This window comes from Triturus cristatus, chromosome 3_2 (genome assembly GCF_964204655.1).
Source record: "Triturus cristatus chromosome 3_2, aTriCri1.1, whole genome shotgun sequence".
Lineage (NCBI taxonomy): Eukaryota > Metazoa > Chordata > Amphibia > Caudata > Salamandridae > Triturus > Triturus cristatus.
In genome coordinates this window covers 520,748,876-520,774,680 of record NC_140584.1, presented here as the reverse complement: position 1 = coordinate 520,774,680, position 25,805 = coordinate 520,748,876, and the positions used below count along the sequence as shown (strand labels likewise).

Genomic DNA, 25,805 nt, shown 5'->3' with positions numbered 1-25,805 from the left:
CTGTGTTCTAAGACAATTAGCCCGTTGATTAATGAATAGTCAGCTTCACAGCAAAATAATCTGGTGCTGGATAGTCATAACTGAAGAGTGTGGCCCTGATCATATCTTCCCTAATCATCGATCTACACCCTCTTACCTTTTCAGCCAATGAATAGAATTATTTGTTAACGAGTTCTGGGATCCATTTGTGCCAACCTGTATATGGGGGACATTGACCATGTAGATATCATATTTTTTATGGCCTACTCTAGGATTAGATTGCATACCTTTCAAATTTGAGATGCCCTCTGACTCCACCTTAACATACTGGGTATTTTCACAGGCCTTCTGTTGAAAAGTACTGCTTCCAGGTCTAACAATGGTCTCTAACTTGCGAGCTTGGGTGAGAGGAGGGTTAGGTATTTCATCACTTTTTCACCCTATTAGAAGAGTCAGGCTTATGGCACTGTGCTAGGGAGCTGCTCACCGTGGTAACCCCCTTGTGATTGTACTGCCCAAAAGAATCAGAGCCATTTCTCGCTCCTGACCTTTGAAAGTGAGAATTAAGATTCGCAACTGAAGGCATAGTCTATCCATTGTCTCATATAAAGTGTGAGACAACCAGTCAATATGATCTCTCAAATCCTTTTCTCTTTTTTGAGTGATAGCTATTGTGAGTGTGATCTTTCCTTTCCAGGATCCAGGACACTAGGGGTGACTGCAAATGAAATACTGGGGTTCGGGGCTGTAATAACAAAAACACTCTTCTTAACTCGTAAGTAGATTATTTTTGTAGAGAGACTTCCCACACCACAGTCGTGCCAGGTGCAGCTAGCCACCAACCGTCAACTGCAGAACCCCCAATTCCCGATGACACACAGAACCCATGGGCGTCTTAAGGAATTCTGCAACTCCATCCCAGCTAAAACCACCTAAGCAGACTATAACACATCTCCCCTTCTTATAAATTAAACAGGATAACAATCCCAACCCCAAACCTTGGACAACCCTAGAAATCCCTGCTACATAAACAAAAGGAAGCAGTAAAATTATAGGAGGAAAGCAGTGAATGGAAAAAACAGTAAAACAAAAATCAAGATTTTTTTGGGGAAAAAAATAATATAAGGAAACGTTAATCACACTCAAGTGAAAATTAATCACACAAACACTCTTTTGAATATCTTAGTGGCCTTCTCATTCTTGCCACCTTCCAACCCTGTGAACCAGCAGCCGGTATGGAACACCCGGACTCAGACCCATCTCCCTTTTCCAACTCACTCACAACTTGTCCCAAGTACTCCTCCCCCAAACACTTCCATGGCAAGCCTGACTCTGGCAGCACCATTCATCTCTTCCTCACACTCAGCCTGTCTTTGATACAAAGCCAGGCGTCTGTGATTCCACCTCGCCCATTTTTCAACTTGATCCAATTACCTCCCACTGCTTTAACCTTAAAAGGACCCCTGAACTTGGTCTAACTTTACCCACACCACCAGGTTTTAATTTAACCCAATCACCAGCATCAATTAACCATTCTTCCGAACACCTTCAAAGCAGCCCCCAGTTACATGCTTACATGTGCCATCCAGCATCCATGAAGGTACAAGTTTAGTCCTTTCTTGCCTACACCGCATCATCTCAAACAGAGGTAAACCAGTGCCGGCATTGACCATGGTACAATAAGCTCACAGCATGTCCTTAACCGTGCCCTGAATTTACAAGCCAGCACTCGCAGCCAACTGCATTGTCCCTTTCACCAATTTATTGAGTCTCTTCACTAATCCATTGCCTTGAGGATTATATAAAGAGGAACATACATGCTTAGTCCCTAACATCTCCCCGAAAACGTTTATGTCCAGAGAAACCAGTTGGGTTTCATTGTCTGTGAGTAGCATGGATGGTACCCCTTCCCTCCTAAAGACCTCACCCAGTACCTGAGTGGTGTGTGCTGTAGAAATATTTCTCATAAAAATCACTTCCAACCATCTAGATTTGGCATCCACCAACATTGCAGCAAACGTCTTGTGCTCTTGGAGCACACCAAACGGCCCAATAAAATCAAGACACAGTTTCTCCCACACCCATGAGCTTCAGCAACGTGCTGTTACACAGGCAACCAACCCAAACCAACCCTCAAGTGTTTCTCAGAATCCCGATAAGCCTCACATCTCACAATCCATTCCCTGACCTGATTATCCATGAGATCATTACATGTAACAACCTCTCATTATGTATAGTCAACTTATCAAGGACTTTGAGAAATGGTCTCACACCCTCCGGTAAAGCACTCTCACTCCTCCGTCCTTTCCTGACCATCTCCATAACAGAAACAAGCGTCGAGTCTTGTTTCATAGTAACCATCCATTCCTTCTCAGAAATAGAGACTGATGACCCCTCTGTGACATCCTCAATTCCTGCTACTACCTCCTCAGTCTCCAACTCTTTGACCGCTGCAGCTTTGTCTGTCAACCTGTACTTATTCTTCCAGCCCGGCATGTACTCCAGTCTACACTCAAACTCCTGTACTTTGACTTCTAACCTGGCTAGTCTTCCAGAACAATTCCTCTTACCTCCCGGACCCAGCACCTTGAGAAGGGGTTTGTGATCCATCCTCAAAAGAAACGCTGTGCCCCACAAAAACACCCTAAAATAATCGGTGACCCATACAGCAGCTAATGCCTCCCGCTCAATGACAGAATAATTCCTTACAGTCTCTGTCAAAAACGTGACACGAAAGCCACGGTGCGCTCCCTCTTACCATGTACCTGTGCCAGAGCAGCCCAAATCCCGACTTCACTCGCATCCACAGTGAGTGGTCTTCATTCCAGTTTGAAAAGGTACTAATACATTTGCCTGTGCAATGTCGTTCCAGACCAAAGAAAATGTTGTTTGCTGCAAGTCACCCCACACAAACTTCTTCCCCTTTCTCAGTAACTCCTGTAAGGGCTCAGCTACAGGCCCATGAAAGATCTGAGAGCATCCCTGTCTTGGAAAACTTGATAATTCACAATAGCACTCACAAAATTGGCTTTAGGTTTCACTCCATCTCTTGTCATTAAATAGCACTCTACCTCCTGTACCAGAAACACACATTTCTCCTTGCTCAAAGCCCATCCAGCACATCCAGTCCACATCAACACTTCATCCAAAATCCTATTGTGCTCCACTACATCCTCTGCAAACACCAAAATGTAATCCTGGAAGACTACCACCTTGTCCATCCCTGAAAGAATCTTCGTCACTAACCTCGGAAATACACTTGCAGCTGAACACAACCCAAATGGTAACCTGCAAAATTGGAAAGATCCCTCAGCCGTTATAAAAGACGTGAGATGTTTGGATTCCGAATGAAGCTTGTCTTGATGGTACGCACTCCTCAAGTCTAGCTTGGAGAAGTAGTTCCTCCCTCAACACCATCAAAATCAACTCATTAATGTTGGGCAATGGAAAATTGTCCATCACAACACACTCATTCAGGCTACACACAGAATCATAAAGAGCCATCAGATTTCTTGGTAATAACTACCAGAGACAACCACTCTGCCACCTCCAAATCTTCTATCACTCCAACCTCCAACATTTGTTGAACTATCTTCTTGACTTTTGGCATTCCCGCCCTGGGTACCATCCTGGCTATATACCTCACAGACATGGCATTTTTCTATATTTTGATCTCATGTACAGAATCATTTGCCACACCTAAGTGATCTGCAAACACCTCCTTATGGCAAGATAACACAACCTCCAACCCCTGGTTCGCAACCAGCATCACTTGATTTTCAGCCCTTGAAATAACCATGATATTAAGGTCCTACTGATGAGACCAACCTAGGATAGAGGGACCCTCCACAGCCACATACACTTTCCCTGTAGTCTGTCTCCACGCACATTTGAACTGAGCTGACATAAAACCTATGACCCCGATGTCAGCATCTTGATACCCCTTTAGTATGACATCAGATGCCAGTAATTGTTGCTCAGGCCACGTGGTGAGGAATAGTTCTTTGGGGATGATGGTATATAAATAACCTGTGTCAACCATCAAAGACACATCCTTGTCATTAATGACAAAATTCGTCTTGGGACATACCATCCTCTTTCACCAGTTTCAGAATTCACTTCCTCAGTATTCTCTCCCTGCACCATAAGCACTCCGACCTCTGAATTTTGCCTTCAACGACAGCAATTTTCACATCCATCACCGTGCACATGCATGCTAAGTGACCATTGTTTCCAATCTTTTCCAATGTTGAAACTTTTTTTTTTGCCTTTCTGACTCACAGTGGGATTGATTGTGTGTGTTTGTGTGGGTGTGTTTATGATTGCGATTGGATGTGTGTGTGTTTGTGAGCTTGTCAGTGTGCCCCACTATTTTTCATTTATTTTGAGAGACAGTGGTCCCTGAGTAAGCAAAGAGTAGAGAGGAAATCAATATAGCCCCAACCGGTACTATATTTTAGCCATTATCCAGCCGGATAAGGGTAATTTAATATGCAAATAAATGAAATAAGCAAAACATGTGAATTGATTACAGTGGGACACAAGCTTGTATCCATGAACTCCCATAACAAGGGAAAACAAAACAGGCTTAGGCAGCATGTGGTTGTCTGTATCGGGTAATCACAATAAAACAAACAACATTTGCAGAAAGGTCCCCTTTATACATAATATAACATACAAATCACTGTGTATAAGGTTGACAACTTGTCGACGGCGTTTCGATCCTTAACCAAGAGATGCAGGATCATCATCAGGACTTTCAACATATAGTGCCTGAAAACAATTGCCTGTAATTACTAAATCAAGAGGAGGGAAAATACAGAATTTGGAAAAAGAAGAGGGAGAAAAATAAAGTAAGACAGTGAATAAGGGCTATAATCAGTAGTGTTGCATAATTAAAAAGGACAAGCTGGTTCTAATATTTCAGAACGTTTAAACCTACGGAGGGGCCAGTTAGATTTTACGTGGGAATTTGATGTCATTAATCCAGGTAGGTATATCTCGTCGCAAATAAATTAGGCTGTGCTATTAGCGAGTGAACAGAAATAAGCCACAGTAAGTGAGTGTTGAATGGTTTATCGACTAGAAAACCGGACGTGATAAAGGTGGACTAATTGCCTCATGCAACTGGTAAGTGAAAGATAGGACAATCTGATGGAGAATGGTTCAATATCCTGTGTCAGGCCGGAGGGTACGAAGCAGTGCTGAAAGGTAGGCAATGTAGCCAAGTAATACAATGATCGCAGGAAGCAATCGTCAGACCTGAAGGTGAAAAGAGGGTGTTTAGGGGGAGCCGACAATAATGGAGGCGCAGCCGCGTAGCTAGGCAAGCGGGATTGCTTACCTATTTGAGTGTCTTGATTGCATGGAAGTAGATGAGCGTCAACTAGGCGATAAAGGTCTGCGTGCATCGAGGGTAACCTGACCACGGGGAATCCTGTGGGGTTTGTTGAAGTCCGTATTATGAGTGAATAAGCGTATAAAAACCAACAGCGGTTTGTAGTTCTAAAAACAGCGGCAAAAGACATTCTCTAAGATTGCAGGGTGTGGAGATAGCGGTACTGTGATGGTCTCGGCGCATGTTAGCTCGTAATCTCGGTCACATGACCGTGTGACACACTACTTAGTTTTGACCCAGTCCGGCTTCCCTACTTCCCGTCCTGGAGAAGCAGGTTCCATTATGCCGCAATTTAACTAATGACCGGTAAGCCCAATTTATGTGTGCCGAGACCATCACAGTACCTCTATCTCCACACCCTGTAATCTTAGAGAATGTAGGGGCATATTATCAAGCCGAAAAGCGTCGCATTCGCAGCTCTTTTCGGCTGAAAAGCGCCAATTTTTTTAACACACAACTATCAAGGATACGCTGACGCGTGTTTCCTTGCGTAAGCAGCCCTTTTAACTCCACTTTGCATGTCAGCGATAAATATCGCTAATGACATGCAAAGTAGGCGTTCCTTTCCATTTCTCAATGGAAATCCGCGCTGACACGGCAGCCCTATATTATCAAGCCTCGTGCAAACGCACGATGCGATGAAATAAACCACGCTAACCGCAGTTATCGTGGGTTTGTAACGCCTGGTTTGTAACTGACTTAGCCATACTTATAATGCCAGGTGGATTGTACGGCTGAGGCAACGGGGCATATCATCAAGGAAATGCAATAAATATTGCATTTCCCGCTTTGCGTAATTCTGTTTCACGCCGCTATTGCCGGATTTAATCGCCGGATTTAATCGCCGTGGAGATATGCGTTGATAATAATGCAATATCACGCCGATTAATTCCTGCGATACGCGGCGTTAAACAGAAACGCACAAAGCGGGAAATGCGGTATTTATCGCATTACATTGAGAATATGGCCCGTATGTTGCCCTGGTTTTTAGAACTACAAACCGCTGTTGGTTTTGGACCGCTTATTCATCCATAATACGGACTTCAACAACCCCACAGGATTCCCCGTGGTCAGGTTACCATCGATGCACGCAGTCCTATATCGCCTAGTTGACGCTCATCTACTTCCATGCAATTAAGACACTCGAATAGGTAAGCACTTCCGCTTGCCTAGCTGTGCGGCTGCGCCTCCGTTATTGTCGGCTCTCCCCTAAACACCCTCTTTTCACCATCAGGTCCTACGATTGCTTCCTGTGATCATTGTATCACTTGGCTACATTCCCTACCTTTCAGCACTGCTTTGTACCCTCCGGCCTGACACGAGGTACTGAACCATTCTCCATCAGATTGTCCCATCTTTCACTTACCAGTTACATGAGGCAAGTAGTCCACCTTTATCACGTATGGTTTTCTAGCCGATAAACCATGCAACACTCACTTTTGATAGCTTCTGTTTCGACCCACCTTACCGTGGCTTATTTCTGTTCACTCGCTAATAGCACAGCCTAATTTATTCGCGGCGAGATATACCTACCTGGATTAATGACATCAAATCCCCGCGTAAAATCTAACTGGCCCTTCCATAGGTTTAAATGTTCCTGAAATATAAGAACCAGCTTGTCCTTTTTAATTATGCAACACTACTGATTATAGCCCTTATTCACTGTCCTACTTTATTTTTCTTCCTCTTCTTTTTCCAAATTCTGTATTTTCCCTCCTCATGATTTAGTAATTACAGGCAATTTTTTTCAGGCACTATATCTTGAAAGTCCTGATGATGACCCTATATCTCTTGGTTAAGGATCGAAACGCCGTCGACAAGTTGTCAACCTTATACACAGTGATTTGTTTGTTATATTATGTGGAAAGATGACATTTCTGCAAATGTTGTTTGTTTTATTGTGATTACCCGATACAAACAACCACATGCTGCCTGAGCCTCTTTTGTTTTCCCTTGTTATGTGAGTTCATGGATACAGGCTTGTGTCCCACTGTAATCAATTCACATGTTTTGCTTATTTCATTTATTCGCATATTAAATTGCCTTATCCGGCTGGATAGTGACTAAAATACAGTACCGATTGGAGCTATATTGATTTCCTCTCTACTCTTTGCTTACTCAGGGACCACTGTCTCTCAAAATAAGTTAGCTCCCAAGGTCCCCTACCGATTCAAATTGGGTTCCCTTGTACTTTACAAACACACCACTATTTTTTATTATCACCAACCGCTGCTGGAAGCCCTGCTTTTGCTGGGATCTGTTGCATGTTTTGTTTTTCTCCGAACTCCAACTCCTTTATTCCTACTAGTCTTTTTGCCATTCCTAACACTAGTAAGATATAGTAGGACTTCTGTTACATTTGGGGATAGGGTATTATATACCATTTTGTTGGAAGTGCTTTGTCTGGAAAGCTGAATTTCTACTAACTATAGCCCCTGAAGCTCAACCACCCATGGGTGTCTTTGCTCTGCATCTCGCATTACATATCCTCCTCTCTCTGTTAAGCTGAGCAGATCCAGGAGACCATTTTGGTGATAAGTTGTGCACCACAAATCCAGCTAACATAACATAAGATCCTGTTGTGGAACGGATTGACCCAAAAGTACTTTCTCACCAGGACCCTCGGATTCAATTCTTTCATAAAAAAAACAAAAAGAGGGTAATACAGCTCGCCTCTAAACCCAGCAAATGGAATAAAGACATGAGCATCTTCTTATTCTAACATCACTACCCACTTGACCTAGAGAAGGATATCTTAGTCATTTAGATGCTTTATTTCTCTTATGCCCGTTTCCCCTTCACAGTTCCAAAAGAATAATTTGAGATGATTATAAATAATTAAAATCTCACTTGTTACAATTGAGTGGCATGGAATAAGTGATTTTAAAAAGGATTTTACAGAAAGTGACTATCTGCTCCAGTGGAAAAAGGATTTGGTGATTTGTCTGGGTGTCCTGTGTGAAAGGATCAATTGCTGTACTTCTTTATTGACATTAGTAAGAAAATGAAAAGGGTGTAGTTAATTTCTGCCTGATTTTATTAGTGGAGGAGCTACAAATACAAGCACCTTTGACCCTACTAGCGCAAAATATCAATGCATTTTATAGATGTATGATGTGTGAATTAATCTTGGCATTTTATGTTGTACTTTAAAATAGCATTGAGATTTGACTAAGCTTTCTTACAGTTTGTGACTATTGAGTGGGCTATTTATTTTGACATTTCATACTTTTAACACAATAAAACCTTGATATTGTAATTCAGGGCCCAGATAAGCATCTCATATTGAATGGATGGAACCTATAAAGCACACTGTCAGTTAAGGAAGAGTCCTGGCACTTCAGCACAACAAGCCATCATAGGAATGGGGCAAGCAGGTTTAGTGTAAGAACATAGGTGATTAGTTGGATTTATTGATTGATTGATTTATTAAAGGGCCCTTGTCCCACAATGTAAAAACATAGCTGCCTGTAACACAACCATTATAACATATGTAAAAGTTTAAAAAATGTGTGAAGTGCAATAAAACAGTTTGTAACATACATTAAAATGCAGATGTGTTAAAAGTATTCAAACTTAGCATATTTAACACCCCAAGAATGCCATAACATTATCCTCATAAAAAATATATGCAAAAGTAACTTCAATAGTCTGCTAAGCTGCTAAGCATACTGGAGTTTTGTGCGGATTTCCCAGCTTTTCCTCAAATAAAAAACAGTTGCTTCTGTCGTGTGACCTCAAAGGTCGCTTAACAGATAAAATATTTGCTCTGCAGAATTTTCAAGCTGCTCTTTGTGTAGGATCTTCCCTATTGAGTTTGGTCTGACCATATTGTAAAATTTACCGGACAGCATAAAGTGTTCCTTGTCCTATCTCTCGCCACACAGCCATTTATTAGAATCCGTGGCATTTCTTCCATTCTTGGTGGCTTTTAGTAGCAGACACCTGCCCCTCACCAATGCAACTTCTTTCTCTTGGGTTTGTCATCAGGTCTAGGTGTTGTTAGGCGTTTTGTGCTGATCGAACTGGCCTGCATTGCCCTCAAGGTATAGATTTCCTAAAGCTTCTATTTTTTGGTTTAGCCTTAATCCAGAAAATGGTTGTATGTGATTTTATACAAAATCGATTTAATGGAATACCATTACTGAAAAACCATTTAATCTAAAAAAAATTATGGAATTCTTCCGATTGAATGGCATGTACATTTTTGTAGAAACCAATTCATAGGTGTCTTTTTGGTTGAAATTGGCTTTTGACTGCTTATTTTTTTTGTGTAAATGCATTGATGGCAGGTTTTAATTTCAGAAATATTTTTGCATGAGATATTTATTTCAGTGCTTTACTTCAGGGGACATTATTTCATATTTATATATTTCATATTGTCACTCAATTACTTTGGATGCTATTAACTAGCTGATCCATCACCACCTGTAAACACCATCTGTTGCTGCCTCCTCCAATCCCTAAAGACCATCAACCCCTGCCCCCTAAAACCTCTCACCAAATGTAAACTAGAATTATCCCTGAAGGCTTAAAGTCCTTTCTACCCAAAACATTCACCACCCCTGAACCATAAAATCACACACTTACCCAACTCTACTCATTCCTGAACACTAAAAAACCCTTTCAATACTTAAACCCCACCCATCTGATACCCCTTAAAACACCTCAGCACACCCAAACTCCACCCATCTCTGAACCCTAAAAAACCCTCAATGCCCTTAAACACCAGCCATCTATAAGCCATAAGAACTCCTCATCACCCTAAATTACTCATTCCTAAACCCTAAAAACTCCTTCCTACATCTAAACTCCACTCATCCCTGAATCCGTAATACCCCTCACTACCCTAAACTCCAACTCATCCTGAACCCTAAAAACGCTTCACCACCCCAGCCGATACACATAATTGGGTACCTTAAAAACCCTCACCAGCTCTAAACTTTGCCCATCCATGAACCCTAAAATCCTTCAACACCCTTACACTCCACCCATCTCTGAACCCTAAAAAACCCTTTTCTATGGTCCAACTTCAATTATTCCTGAACCCTAAAAAACCCTCTTCACCCAAAACATTACCCATCCCTGAACTCAAAAACCCCACAGTGGTCGTAAGCTCCACCCACATTTTATGTAATTTTGGATCTTTCATTAAAATTATCTTCCCTTTAAAATGCTTCCTTTATTTTCGATTTTTTTGTATTTGCTTAAAATTGTCTTTCCTTAAAATTTGATTTCCATGATTTGGCTTCCTCAATGTGGTTTCTCAGTTTTAGTTTTTCATTAATTCACACAAATCACTAGAAAAGTGCTATTAACAGTGGCATTAATCATTTTCCATGACAGCAAATTCATATCTGGAGTCATAGACAAACCCAGTCTCTTAGCTTCTTTATCCCATTCAATTGCATATGGTGATTTCGTATGCATTTAAAAATGTTGTTCTTTCCAAGCCTCATCAACTAAAATTGAACCTTGCGATCTCAGTCTTTTTAGCTCATACTTAACAGGGCCATTTGACAACTGGACTCAATGGAGGACTAGCTAATATCTGATTCCAATGCCACAGTGCAAAAGCTTGAGGGCAATTTGAAGAGCGATTTCCGAAACTTTCTCTGATAGTGGCCCTCACAATGTGTGGCCTTGTCCATTGCCCATCGCTCTATTCCATATGAAAACTGGCTTCTAACTTTTGCCTGGAAAACGTTATCAATACAATGGGAAAATCAATGGCTGCTTACACACCAGTTATCAGTTGGAGATAACGTAAGTCCTACACAAATAAAAGGTTGTAAAATCCCGCAAGGTCAAATACAGTTTCAGTAAATTAAACCTAGGCTCAACCCAGGAAGCCATGGCACCCAGCAGAGAGGCTCAACTTAGGAAACTGTATCAAATATTTAGCAACCCATGAACAGTCAAAAAGTTAAAGCACAATTGAATACAAATTCCACACCGAATTCTTAAAAATTAAGAAACATTTAAAAAGAAAAATGGCACCAAAATCCAATTAGGGAGACCTAAGACATGAATTTTTAAAGTGTAAAGGTGAAAAGCGCCAAGGAAAATTAGTGCCAAACAGAAATTTTTGTTCACGGCTGACCAGGACCAAAACATAATTTCAAGCAGGCCACAATGCAGTGGAGGTTGCATACATCAAGCGGGTCATCCCGGTCAAGGTTTTTATTTTCTGACTTAGTTTTTTTGATGGACGTCAATTTTCTTGAGTGGGACAAAGTTGAAAGCTGTATCTAATGAAGTCCCTTCAATACTGGATAGCTGCTGGAGGAGGTACAGCTGAAGCTGTTGGTTTTGGCATGAAAAGTTCTGTGTGGGGAAAATAAAATGTTGTGGCAGCTGAAGTTCTCTCCTGGGAGCATATTGTTTTGCACCTTTGCATGTTCAAGAGTTGTACCTTCAGACTTACTCTCTTTTTTCGGAGCTTAAAATCATCCAGATCAGTAAGCTTGAAGATGAATCCAATGAATTATGAAATCTGACACCATTGCTGTGAGGTCCAGCTGAAACACCAGAGGTTTTGGAAGTCAAAAGATCTTTAAGTACCAACATTTCCAAGGCTCCTAGGACCTCAGGGCCAGTACACACTCCAGCACAGAACACCAGTAATGCCCAGTCCAATGCCACTTGTAACTCATCACTCCAAGAAAAATAAGCCTTTTCCAGCTTTTATTGTTGCTTTAGCCACACAGCAGGCCATTTTCCTTGTGACCAACGTTGGCAACCACTTTTTAGTCCTGTGTTTTATAGGGAGCTGGTATAGCCCTTCAGGCCTCCACACAGATAGCAGGTTCAGTTCCCTTCTGTTTTGCTCCAGCTCCAGACTTTGTTCTGAGGAGCATGAGGTGAGATGTTACTTTTGTTCAATTTAGTACCCAGTGGGTGGGGCGACTCCTTAACACTGCCTGCCCTACGCACAAAATTTTCGAAAGGGCAAACCTCCCCACTCTTGGAGTGGATTCTGTTTGTCTCATTACAAACGATCCCTTAGTGCACCGTTCTCAGCAAAATCCAGCTTGGCAAAATAGTTTTGATCCTGCGGGGAGCTTTTGGTACACCGAGGGGTGTGTTTAGGGAAATGAAAAGTACCCTGTCCCTCGACAACTCCAAACTGGTTCTGGGGCCAGATCCCTCCCATACTGAGACTAAAGCCTGGAGGCTAAAGTATGTTTTAGAACCAAATAACTAAATGTCTCGATGATTCCCTTATCCCTAAACTGTAAAAGTACAGGTCTCACCATGGTCCCTTTTAAATTAGTGAAGTTCTTGGAGCCTCCTAAACTGTCCTGCTAGAGTTAAGCTAAGTCACATTCCTCTCCCAAGCCATCCTGCCAGGCCCAAGCCATTGTCTTTGCTCTAAGAGCAGTATTTCACACTTCATCAAAGCAAAACTGACAGGCTAGCTGTGGGCAGTCCCATGCTAACTGTCCTGCAGGGGCTTCGGGCAGGGAAAGTATCCTTTTTTTAAAGTTACTTTTCATGTACATTTAATGAAAATCCAACTTTAGCATTGAATTAGGTTTTACTTGCCTACTTACTGCTCGTTATGATTGTTAGCATGTAGGACAGCAATGAATGACCTACTCTTCTCTCTGTCTTGGGAGGTTTCTGTATGGTACCCCAGAACCAGGGTCTTTATACCTGCTCCACAGACCACCTCCAGGTGTTATTTGGTCTACCTTTCTTTCATTTGCCTTCTGGGGTCCAGTGGGGAGCTGTTCTTATGATGGAGTCTTCTGATGGTGTGCCCTATCCTATCCATCCCTATTGTCTTCTCATAATGATGGTGTCCATGCTCTATTGCTTGCATCTAATGAGTAGTTTCTGTTTGGTGATGGTTTGTGGTAGGAAAATGCACAAGATCCTTTTCAGGTTACTGGTGTGGAAGGCTGCTAGTTTGGTGACACCTACCGGACACCGAAAACCTTCTAATCAAATCTGACACAGACAAGGGAACCATGGTACTGGCATTGATCTATTGACCCCCCAAGGTCATGCCCACCTTTCCGGTCTCCCTGAGTGAGAAACTGGCTGGCTTAGTTGTTAACTACGACAAGGTAATGCTGATCGGGGATTTAAACTACTGGTTTAATGACCTAGCGGCAGGGCCCCAGGCCATTGAACTCTCTGACCTCCTTCTCCATCTGAATTTCTCTCAATCAGTCCTGACCCCTACTCATGAAAAAAGACACATTCTAGACCAGATTTGGTCTCATAATGTTCCGCTGTCTGTCCCGACGGCAACCCCTTGCATTTGGTCAGATCACCATCTACTCCAATTTTCCTGCACTCTTCACGGCCATTCGAAGGCCCCAATTCCTGTTGGAGGAGTAGTAAGGAAATGGAGATCACTAAACAATCACGACTTTTTGTTTTCCCTGTCGAACTCAATCCCAGTACCCACACATGATATTAATCTAATGGAAAAAAATCTCAATGATTGGCTCTTGGCAGCCTGTAATGAGCATGCTCCGCTCTCCAAATTCTCTCTGGCTCGTCGTATGGATGCCCATAGGTGGTTCACGGCAGATTTAAAAAAACGAAAATTGGAATTGCGCCAATTTGAGAGGAAATGGAGATATGGGTACTCAGATGAGGACAGAGTGTCATATATGACTGCCCGTAGGAATTATAAGAACTCTATTTTAACTACCAAGGCAGCATTTTTCTCCGACAAAATTTTGAATGCACACAATAAATCTAGAGAAATTTTCAGGGTGGTGAACGATCTCTGCAATGATGTAAGAACCTCCCCCCCTCAAGCCCCCACGCAAGAGCTTTGCAATCAGCGTAATAATTTTTTCATGGATAAGATAGCCATTATAAAAGAAAGCATCTCGGAAAGGCCCAGTATGGTGGCAACCGAGGACATCTGCAGAAATCCATCTGAATTCGAGGTTTTCCCCCCGATGGATCAATCTAGGTTAGGGGAATTGATGAATCGTGTGAAGTCCGGCTCACCTAATGGTTGTTGCCCCAGGTACGTTCTGAGGGACGTCTATTCAGCCCTCCCGCTAGGCCTCCTGAATGAGTTCCTAGCTCAGGGAATAGTCCCCATCTCGTTTAAAAACGCAACGCTGGTCCCGCTAATTAAAAAACCAGGTGCCGAACCGACTAATCTCTCTAACTACCGGCCCATATCCCTCCTCCCTTTTGGAGCTAAGATCCTGGAAGCCCACGTGGCTTGCTGCATCTCCAATTTCATCGAAACGTCTGAATATCTGGAGCCTAACCAAGCCGGCTTTCGCCAAGCGCACTCAACTGAAGCAGTGATCCTCGCAGTTCTGAACACAATGAGATCCAACACCGACAGGGGCATACATCAGGCCTTGGTGCTTCTGGACCTGTCTGCAGCGTTCGACACGGTGGACCATACCATCTTATTACACCGTGTCGAACAAGCTGGTCTGCGAGGATCGGCCCTCAGTTGGGTGAAGTCATTCCTGAGCAACCGGACCCAGGCAGTTAAACTCGGGAACTTTACAGCGCGCAAATTATCTACCACCTGCGGAGTCCCGCAAGGTTCGTCACTGTCCCCACTCCTATTTAACCTATATCTCAAACCCCTTTTACATTCCTTAAAAAACAGGAGGGTTACGATCTATAACTACGCCGACGACCTGCAGCTAATTTTTTCACTGGACTCAACTGACTCCGCCGTGGAATTCCAGGCAACCATGTTACACATCCAACAGTGGATGGAGTTGAATCATTTAAAACTTAATCCCGGGAAGACCGAGCTGGTACTCCCGGGCAAAAGCTCGATCAGCTGGGGCCCTCATTTCTGGCCATCTACAATGGGATCCCCTCCTTCCCCCTCTCCCTCGGTGAAAAGCCTCGGGATCACCATTAACTCTGATCTCTCCCTGAATAGCCAGGTAGGAGCGGTGATCTCGTCCAGCTTCCATCAATTGCGCAAAATTAGAAAAATTGCTCATCTACTCACTCACTCTGCCCTCATTCAAGTGGTACTCGCCTTGGTCCTGTCCCGATTAGACTTTTCAAACTCTATTTATTTAGGCCTCCCCCTGTTCTTGTCTAAACGCTTACAAACTGTGCAAAATCAAGCGGCCAGATTAATCTTCAAGAACCGTGGTGGGAGTTCGGCAAAACCTCTGCTGGCCACTCTTCACTGGCTACCCATAGCCCAACGGGTAATATTTAAAGTAGGATGTTTGACCTTTAAGGCTCTTCACGGGAAAAGTCCCATGTTCATTAACAACCTAATAATTAAACATGAACCTACTCGCAATCTTCGCTCTGCTCATCAGTCCCTTCTCACTTTACCCTCCTTCAAACGGAAGCGTCAAGGCGGGTGTCGATTTGCTTTTCTGGCCCCAAAGGTGTGGAATTCTTTCCCCCTGTCACTCAGGAAATGTACCAATCTTATGGAGTTCCGGGGAGCCTTGAAGACCTGGCTATTCAAGCAAGCTTCGGGATAGGTTAACTGTTTTCACTCCTTCCTCACTTTCAGCGCCATGAAACCTCTGGGTGCCCGTGCGCTTAATAAATTTAGAATAACATTGCTTTTAATCATTCATCACCAATCTGATCCATACATGAGTGTGGACAAAACAGAGCTCTGATCAAATCTTGGCTTTGTGTTGGTGCTGTACTGAGATGACCTCTACACATTGTTCAGCCTCCGGTAGGCATTCCTTGCCTTGTTCAGTGTGCTCTTGATGTCACTGCCTGCCCCTCTAATATGTCTGATAGTACTGCCTACGTAGGTGAACTCTTCAGTCATGGCTAGGTCTTCTCCATCCACCTTGATTGATGAAGGGGTTGGAATGTTGAATTGCCTGACTTCTGATTTCTTAGTGTTGATCTTCAGGCTCACTTGCTGCGCATAGATGTTGAGGCGAGATTTTACTAAACATTGAAACAGTGATTGAACCAACTCTGTAGCTTATTCCAAACCAAAGGAAATGCGATTGACACATTAAACATACTTTTGCTCTTTCTTCATAAAAACAGATACAGCCTTAACAGTAAACATTAGACTTTGGGGCTAGTCACTGTAGGAACATGCAAACATTACATTCTTACATTTTTAACTTTTTAAATACCATGCACTCTACCTTGTGGGCTACAAGGCCTACTGAGGGATGGCCTACCTAATATACATGGGTCTGGTGTCCTTAGTGGACTAATGCATCCACTGTAGGGCCCTGTATTCGACCTCATGGTCATAGGTTCAAATCCCGTTGAGTCCACTCAGCCTTTTATGCATCTGAGGTCAATAAAATCAGTACCATTGAATTGGGTAACAATAAACATCTGTTATTCAGCGCCAAGATACCCTTGGGTGAATGTGCACATTACAAATACACGTTATGTTATATGTAAAAGTAGAGATTCCGTCCTATCAAAAGGTTATTTTGAAATGTCTTCCTGCAGGTTTAAAAACTGCGGGAGTGAGGCTATAGATACACAAAAAACACTTCACAATGGCTGACCTAAGGTTCAGCACATCAATCCCTGTCTGTAAAGATCAAGGGGCCCATTACGATCACGGGTGGATCGCCACCGCCGGGCCGTCAGTGGTCACCGCAAGCCCGGTGCTGGTGATCTGCCCGCCAAATGACCCATCTTCACCCCCCGTTATATTAGTATGGCGAGGGTCATCGCAGCAGATGGAAAGACCGTCCGCCGCTTTTCCTTGCAGGCGCCGCCATCCATATTAGGATGCATGCCTTTCCATGGCGGAGACTCTGCCATGGTAAGGCATGCAGGAAATCACTGCGGGGGCCCATTGCGGGCCCCCGGGGGGTGGGGTGTGTGCATGGCTGCACTGCCATGCACAAGGTGGCAGGCACCGTGCGGTGCCTGTCACGTTGTTCATGGCAATGCACAACATGGGCATGAACATTGCGTCAGGTGCTGCTTATAGCACCGCCCGCTGCAATGTTAATGTCAAGGATGCGACCGCCAGTGTGGCTGGTGCATCCTAATTTGCCTGGCGGACCGCCGCAACTTCGGCGGTCGGTCCCGTGCTCCGTTGCAGTGTCCGCCTGCCATCGTAATAGGCCCCCAAGAGTTCTATGCATCCACTTCCGGAACCCACCACAGTTGAGCTCCACTGGAATTTATTTATTTTATTTATTTATTTATAAAGTTTTATATAGCGCTAACAAGATCCCAAGGGATATCAGAGCGCTTTACAATCAAACTAGAACTGGAAGGCTAACAATGTAACAACAACAAGTTAAAAAAAAATGTGTGGTAGTAAATGTTGAAACAATGGTAGTAGGAACAATGTCAGCGGGCCAAGGGGCTAGTCCAATTACTGAAGGAGTTTATTCATCAGGAATCTTTTGACTTCCGGTTTGAACACCGTTGTTCTGGAGATTCTGCGTATTTCTGGAGGAAGAGAGTTCCATATCTTTGGAGCCGCGCCAGAGAAGGCTCTGTGACAGGTTCTCTTTTTGTTAAGGATAGGTGGTTTCAAGAGTAAGGTAGTGGCGCTTCTAGAGGCTCTTACACCACAAGATAGTTCAAGTTTTTGTGCCAGGTACCTGGGCGTTTGTCTTGAAGTGGAAAGCTTTGTGCGTCATAGTGGCAATTTTTAGCTGGATTTGTGCTTCTTTGGGGAGCCAATTTAGAGTTTTTAGGACTGGCGATATGCGCTCATTGCGTTTGGTGCCTGTAACCAGTCTAGCCGCAGCATTCAGAGAAGCCCTTAGCAGAGCCAGGGTGTATTTGGGCACGCCACAGAGGGTAGCACTACCGTAATCTAGCCTCGGTAGGACAAGCGCTTGAACCACCTACTTGAAATCCTTAAGTGGAAGGAAAGGTTTGATGTTTCTGAGTGTCCTTATCAAGTGGTTTGCTCCTTTACATGTATTGCTGATATGATTTTTCATGTTCAGGTTCTTGTCCTTGGTGACTCCTAGAGATTTGGCTGAGTTTACGATGAGCGGAGTCTAATTAAAAGCAGTGAGGTGGCTCAACCAGAGGTCAAGATTGGAGGTGTAATTCTGAGGGGAAACGAGCAAGAATTCTGTTTTTGAGGTGTTGAGCAGGAGATGGTTCTCAGTTAACCAGTTTTGAGTATACGTTAGGGTGGTGTTGAGTGATATGAGGTTTTCCGGGGATGAGATTTTCAAGTAGAGTTGCGTGTCGTCGGCATACATGTGGAAATGAATATCCGTGGAGTTAAGTGCGTTAGCTAATGGTTCCAAGAAAAGGTTGAAGAGGATAGGAGATAAAGCAGATCCTTGGGGGACCCCCATGAGAACAGGCGAGGGCTGGGAGAGAGAGTGATTTGCCTTGACCCTTTGCGATCTGTGATGGAGGAAGGACGAGAACCACTGTAGCACCTGATCACCAAAACCCATCCTGTTTTGCAGAATGGCTAAGAGGTTGTCATGATTGACCGTGTCAAAAGCAGAGGAAAGGTCAAGGAGGATCAGGAGGCAGGATTCGTTTTGATCGAGAATCTTTAGAATGTCATCCATAACATTAATGAGGGCCGATTCAGTGCTGTCCCCCGTCCGAAAGCCGGATTGATGTTGGTCTAAGTGCTGGTAGTTCTCTATGTGAGCACAGAGTTGGAACTGAACGCATTTTTCAAGGAGTTTCGCAAGGGTGGGTATGTTGGAGATAGGTCGGAAATTATTGAGGTCTGTCCTATCAGCGTTAGATTTTTTTAGTATAGGGGATACTTGAGCTGCTTTTAGGCAATCAGGGATTGTTCCTTGTGACAGAGATGCATTTACAATCCTTGTCCAGGTAGGGATGAGTGCATTCTTGATTTCCTTGAAAATGGATGGGGGTAACGGGTCACTGAAGTGGTTGGAAGGGTGATATTCAGGAGAATCTTTTTGATGTCTTGTTCACTGAGTAGGGTAAAGGTGTCCCAGGCTGCCTTGTTCTTAGGGATCAGGGGGGTAGAGTTGAGCTTTTCAAAGAGGTCAGGTGGAGAGGCTGCCCTGGAGGAGAGGAGTACAGCCTTCTTAGCAGCGAGGTCAGAGGATATGAGTTTAGATTTCTCAATGAAGAAAGAAGCAAGATCGTCACAGGAGGGTGTACTGCTTCCAGGTACCGATAGGTTTGGACCTACAATTGATTGCTGTTTGACCAATTCGAAAAGTTTCTTGGGACGGTTTGCCGCTTGATCTAATTGGTGTCTGCAATAGTTTGTCCTGATTTGTTTGTAGTAAAGGCTCCTAGCGTCTCTTAGGAGTTTAAGTTGGTGCGATGAGGGATTCGATCTCCAGGAGCGTTCAACTGCCCTAAGGTTGCGACGTTCCGTGTTTAGGTTATCATTATACCACGGTTTGGATATTTTTGTTGAGGCATTTTTATGTTTGAGTGGAGCAATGACATTCATGATGTTGGAGATGGTCACATTGTAGGAGTCAGTGAGTAACTGCACCTCAGTCAGGTCCACTTGAGAGGAGAGGGCAGAGGTACAGTGGGCGGCTAGCTCAACAGGGTTTACTAGTCTGAGGTCCCTTTTCCATATCTTTGATTTCGTTGGTTGGCCCTTCCACAGCTGTACCTCCTTGTTGATAAAAAAAAGGATGCAGTGGTGGTCTGACCAGCCACATGGGGTAATAGAATCCAAGGTGACGGTCTGCCCTTTCGAAATAATGAGGTCAAGAATTTTTCCTTTATTATGAGTTGGTTGGTCACAATGCTGGGTCAGATCCTGATCACTTAGAAAGGCATTAAGGCTTGAAACTGCAGGGTCTATGGAGTTAGCCCACTGCAGATTAAAGTCACCAAGGACGATTTGGGACACAGCTGAGTCAGCATTGCTAGAAATGATTTCAAATAATTGCTCAATGAAAGGGAGATTGTCTCCTGGGGGGTGGTAGAAAGTGTGAAGTTTGCAGACCGGTAGGTTCTTACTTGAGATGTTGAGACAGAGATATTCACAGGAGGAGGGCGCAGAGGACTCAACGGGAGAGATCGAAAGTGTGTTTCTATGAATACAGGCTAAGCCCCTGCCCAATTTCCCAACTCTGTCTAACCTAATTATATCATGAGTGGGAGGTACTAGGATGTCGAGGATCGGAGTGGAAGCGGGATTTAACCAAGTTAATCCAAGGAATCCAGAAAAAACAAAATTTTTTGAAGATGGAAGGTGCACCAGGAATGGAGTCAAAATCATGTAAGTGAGTCCATCAAATTCCTTTATTTTTCATAGTAAACGAGACACGATGTTTAACTTTGCGGTTAGTATTCTGAACCTTCCTTGCACTATTCTCCTTATTTCAGTTTTTTTCCCCTTCTCCTAAGCGTTTTTGTATACACAATTATAATATGTATAGATTGGATTAAGAATATTTTATGGATAGGTGCTTACAGCACTACATGTTTACTAAGTGTGGTTCTAATGTTTACATACCGGCGTTATACATCTCTGTCTTTCCATTTGGATTCTGTATGTGTGTATATATGCATTATATTTGTGTGTAATTTATATCTATTTGAGGGCTGTCTTATGATGTTATGGTGTGCCTTTTTAATCTAGTAATGTGCGTTTTTTCAATGTATGTATTTCTAAATTTGTCTGAATATACAGATTTTTATTATATGTATGTTTTGTTGATCAGTGTGTGTTATGACTTATGTTTTGTCTCGTGTAATATTGTTTCAGCCCTGATGAAGTTCCTTCATAGGAACGAAATGCGTTGGCTGTTGCCCATTTCTACTACTATGAACAATAAAGGAATTTGATGGACTCACCTACATGATTTTGACTCCATTCCTGGTGCACCTTCCATCTTCAAAAATGGGAGTGAGGATATACATGAAGGCTTGAAGTAATGTTTTCCGTGTCAGCTTAGTGAATGACACAGTAGGTGCAGCAGTGACATGTAACTTTATATTATGGCCTTACTACCAATTTTACCATGTTTAAAGTGTCAAGGTCTATACACTGGGGAGTGTACCTCATTACACCAGTGTACAGAGCTCCAAAACCATCAGCATTAATCAACACAAAATGGGGGTTGAACACACAAATCATGCACTTTCTCTGACTTAGTATTTCATGATGGTAGAGAGGAATGTGCTGCACAAATAGAGAGAGATAGTAAGTATGTTCAGATGACTTATAGGCCAAACATGGCATGGACAAGATGGTGTTCTGGCTTAACAATATCACAAGCATAAATATGTGACAGAATAATATTAATATGGTTATAATTCTATGTTACAAAACATATACAATGGTCCAAACACAGCAGCAAACTGAATTTTCAAGTCAGTTGTGTGTTTCGTAGAGAACTTACAATTTCAGTGGGAATTGGTTTCAGGTCAATGCTGATGGTGGTTCTGTGGCCTTAGATTAGATTTGCAGGATCACTGGAATTTCTTTGGCAACCCTATAGTTGAAGAAAGTGGGTCTACATATCGAACTCTACAGCATTCTTGAACCTACATACTATAGGAGTTTTGGGGGCTAATGTTTACAGAATAAAGGAGTATTTACAAGTGCTTTCAAGAAATGGAAGTGTTCAGAAAACGTGCTTCTTTTTACATTGTTGAAGGGCCATTGCACTGTCCCCTGAGGTTTAGCATCCAGAATATAACTTTTAAACACCATCCTAAAAGGAGGAATGCTGGGGAGACTGAAAACCATTCAGAAAGGGATTTCTGGAATGGTTCTCATGAGACTGTGGGTTTGTTACTAGGATGTCTACCAGTACAGAGAGTGGGTGTGAATGGCTGACCTTAGCCACAATAGGATCATGCATGTGGCGGTGCTATATTATTGAGCTTTACTTAGGCTTTGCTACTTGAACAAGAAATCACATATTTAAACAATTAATTTTACAGCATGCATTTCTTTAAACTCATCATTTGAATAATGTCTTCTGGTACCTGTCTACAACACAATGAGCAGCCGTGAGCACCCATATTTCAGAGATAATCGTTCCACCACAGAAATGTCGTCCTTGCTTTCTCACGGAAGCCTGCGTTAAAAACAATATGTAATAGCGAATAAGTAATAAGCCTAAAAGTGTTTAAAAAACATGCAGTCTTGCCTGGAAAATACTTGTAGCATGCTAACAAACTTGTGGGTGCTAGCATTCACATACATTGGCATGACACACACTCATATACAAGTAATTAAAATACTAAGGGGCAGATTTACAAGAAACTAACTTGCTTGGTTAGAGGAACTTTTCTGTGTGAGGTTGCAAAACCTCATAATGTTAGGACTGTGACAAGGAAGACCAGGAGTCGGAGTAATGAAGATTACGGGCAGGTATTCCAGCCATTACCTAATATAGAATTCCAGAAGCCGGGAACCTATCGGAAAAAAACGATTATATTTTAGAGAGACTGAATTTAAGGATGTCTGAACAGCCTGGTCCATCTCAAACATCTTTTATGCCTCCCAAGCCATGGCATGGGGCATAGCATCCAGTGTTCTATTAAGGAGCACGTACCGTCCCTCTCTGTCAATGTGGTGGGACTCACAGTGGAACAGAACTCCTGCTCGCATTCGTTTGAGTGCACCCTGGTGAAGGAAGAGTAGCTGTTGGTGAAGCCCTGACCCCAGCATATCCTACGTAAATGTGCCAGTTCGGTCACCTTTAAGAGGGTTTCTTGAAGGAATGTAATGTCTGTCCTCCTTAGCAGATAAGAGTCTACGAGATGACGTTTGTGGGCAGGGTGCATCCCTTAAACATTCCAGGTGAAGACTGTACAATAAGGGATCTGTGTGGTCATCGACAATTCGTGTGGTTAACCCTTTCACTGCCAGGCCTCCCCCTGCTTTGCCACACCCTTTTTTTACTATTTGGGCCCCCATAACATTCTGTCCACATAAGGTATCCTCACCAAATCTGTGCCCTTTTCTTCAAACATCCTGAGGATTCTAAAGGTATTAGGTGTTTGTGGATTCCCCTAGAGGGGTCTGAGAAATTAGGCAAAATAAAGCTAAATTTGTTTTTTGTTTTTTGGGGGGAAAATGGGATAAACGTGCTGCAAGAAAGCATCTGGTTTCTTCCCTGCAAATGGTATCAATGAACGGTTTGTTGTATTAAAATAACCATCTTCCCAGCTTTCAGGAACAGACAGACGTTTATCAGGAAACCACAATTTTCTACACAGTTTTGGCATTTTACTGGGACATAGCCTATGTTTCCTATTTGTTGTGCTTTCAACCTCCTTCCAGTTAGTGGTAGTAATGGGTGTGAAAGTAATAATGGATCCCAGAAAGCTATATATTTTTTAAAAGTAGACAACATTCTGAATTCAGTGGTCATTTGTGTAGATTCTTGTGTAGATCCTTCAAGGTGTTCCTATATAAAGTAACAGTTAAAATAAATGAATATTGAAATGTAATTGAAAACAACAGGCATTTGTGCCTACATTTTCACCTGTAACTTCTTCCAACTATGGTAGATTCTTAAAAGCAACATATTGTTACATCCACGGGACCATTCTAATTGCGGGGTTATATTAGACTGTAGGTTCACTAAGTTCCCGACGTACCCAGAGCCAATAACTGAGTTGCACCTTGCAATGGTTTTTCATTGTGTACCGGGTATACAGTAATTCATTTGGTAAATTATAAAGAGTGAAAATAGAGTATCAAGGAAACCTATGTATTTCTGAAATGGGAATAAGATATAGAGTTTAGAAACAGTGGTTATTTGTGCATCTCTGAATTTGTGGGTACCCATATTAGCATGTGAATTAGGCATTATTCAAAATAACTTGTTTTTTACAAACTGTCATACATTTGGAAGGCTGAAATGCATAGAAAGACAAATGGTAATAACGCTTGTTATACTATTCTGTGTTCCCCTAAGTCTCTCAATAAAAATGGCACCTCACTTGCGTGGTTAGGCACACATGGACACATCACATTTTTCCAGTAAAAACAGACCATTTTTTGCAAGGTGCGTAGCTGTGGATTTTGGGCCCTAGCTAAGCTGGCACCTAGAGAAACCTATCAAATCTGTACATTTTTGAAAACTAGACACCCAGTGAAATCCATGCTGGGGGACTTGTATAGCTCTCACCAGGTTCTGTTACCCAGAATCCCTTGCAAACCTCAAACTTTGTAAAATATAACACTTTTTCCTCACATTACTGTGATGGAAAGTTCTAGAATCAGTGGGGAGTCACAAACTTCCACACACCCAGCATTTCCCCAGGTCTCCCGATAATTATGGTACCTCACTTGTGTGGGTAGGCTTAGTGCCCACAACAGGAAACGGCCCAAAACACAACGTGGACACATCACATTTTTTCCAGTGAAAACTGACATTTTTTTTGCAATGTGTCTAGCTGTGGATTTTGGGCCCAAGCACAGCTGGCACCAAGGGAAACCTAGCAAACCTGTACTTTTTTTAAAACTAGACATCCAGAGGAATCCACTATGGGGGGACTTGTGGTGCTCGCACCATATTCTGTTGCCCAGAATCCCTTGCAAACCTCAAACTTTGTAAAAAACAAACACCTTTTCCTCACATATCTGTGGGCATGCAGCACTCATTGTGTCACACACTAAAGTATTGTTTTCTAGTATTTTGTTTGTGCATTTTTATGTAACAGTAAACTATATTCTCATGTGTCTCAGCAATATATATTGTTGCTGAACATTTCATTTGTCAACAACGTAGTTCAGCAACGATCTATCCTGTGAGAGGAATATATGACATTAGTTTGCATGCGATACATCTCATGCCACTACAATGCGGTCATTACAACGAGCGCGTTGTTACATCACATGCGATTACATCGCAAGTCATTACAACGACTTACTGTAGGGGGGCACGCTGGATTTAGGAATATTATCAATTATTATTCCTACTCCAGTTTGTGCAACAGCAGGGAAGGTGTTGGATTGCAAAACCAACACCTTCTGCCCCCTACCGCAAGTCGTTGTAACAACTTGCGATGTAACCGTATGTAATGTAACAACAAAGTTGATGTAACGACCGCGCTGTAATGGCATGCGATGTATCGCATGCAAACTAAACAATGTTTCCCCTGTGAGAGTGTTGGGTAGTGGGCAGTGCATCTACATGTGTATGAGTGGAGGTCCCGTGGCTCTGAGGGTGTCCGCTAAGAGCCTTTTATGTTGATTTATCACATGGTTAGCATTCTTATGGCCCTGCCACTTCCTCCCACTGATCCAACACGAGTTTCTAAACAGCCCTATGTAGCCCTCAAGCAGTAGTTCTGCTGCCTCTTCTCCCATCCAGTTCAATACCTCAATTTTTCACTGACAACGTGGATAATCTGTTAATCTCTCTTGTGTGGGCCGGGAAGAGTAGTTGTGTCATCCTGCTGGAACTGAAAAGGGACATGGAGGGGGATATAGCGTTGCTGGATATGCAACGTTATTACTTCACAGTACACCTTCAGCATGAAGCTCAATGGCTAACAGACACAGTTAACTTGGGAGAAACGGCTGTTATAGGGTAGGATT

The 25,805-nt window shown here is 42.9% G+C and overlaps 1 protein-coding gene across 1 annotated transcript in view; it reads right to left on the bottom strand.

Annotated features, from left to right (window-relative positions):
- Nucleotides 1-25,805, bottom strand: part of OVCH2 (ovochymase 2) — an 881,024-nt gene that overhangs the window by 738,634 nt on the left and 116,585 nt on the right. Inside the window, exon 3 of the mRNA XM_085648218.1 lies at nucleotides 22,235-22,326. Within this exon, the coding sequence (XP_085504344.1) occupies nucleotides 22,235-22,326 (92 nt within the window). The remainder of the gene's footprint in view (nucleotides 1-22,234; nucleotides 22,327-25,805) is intronic.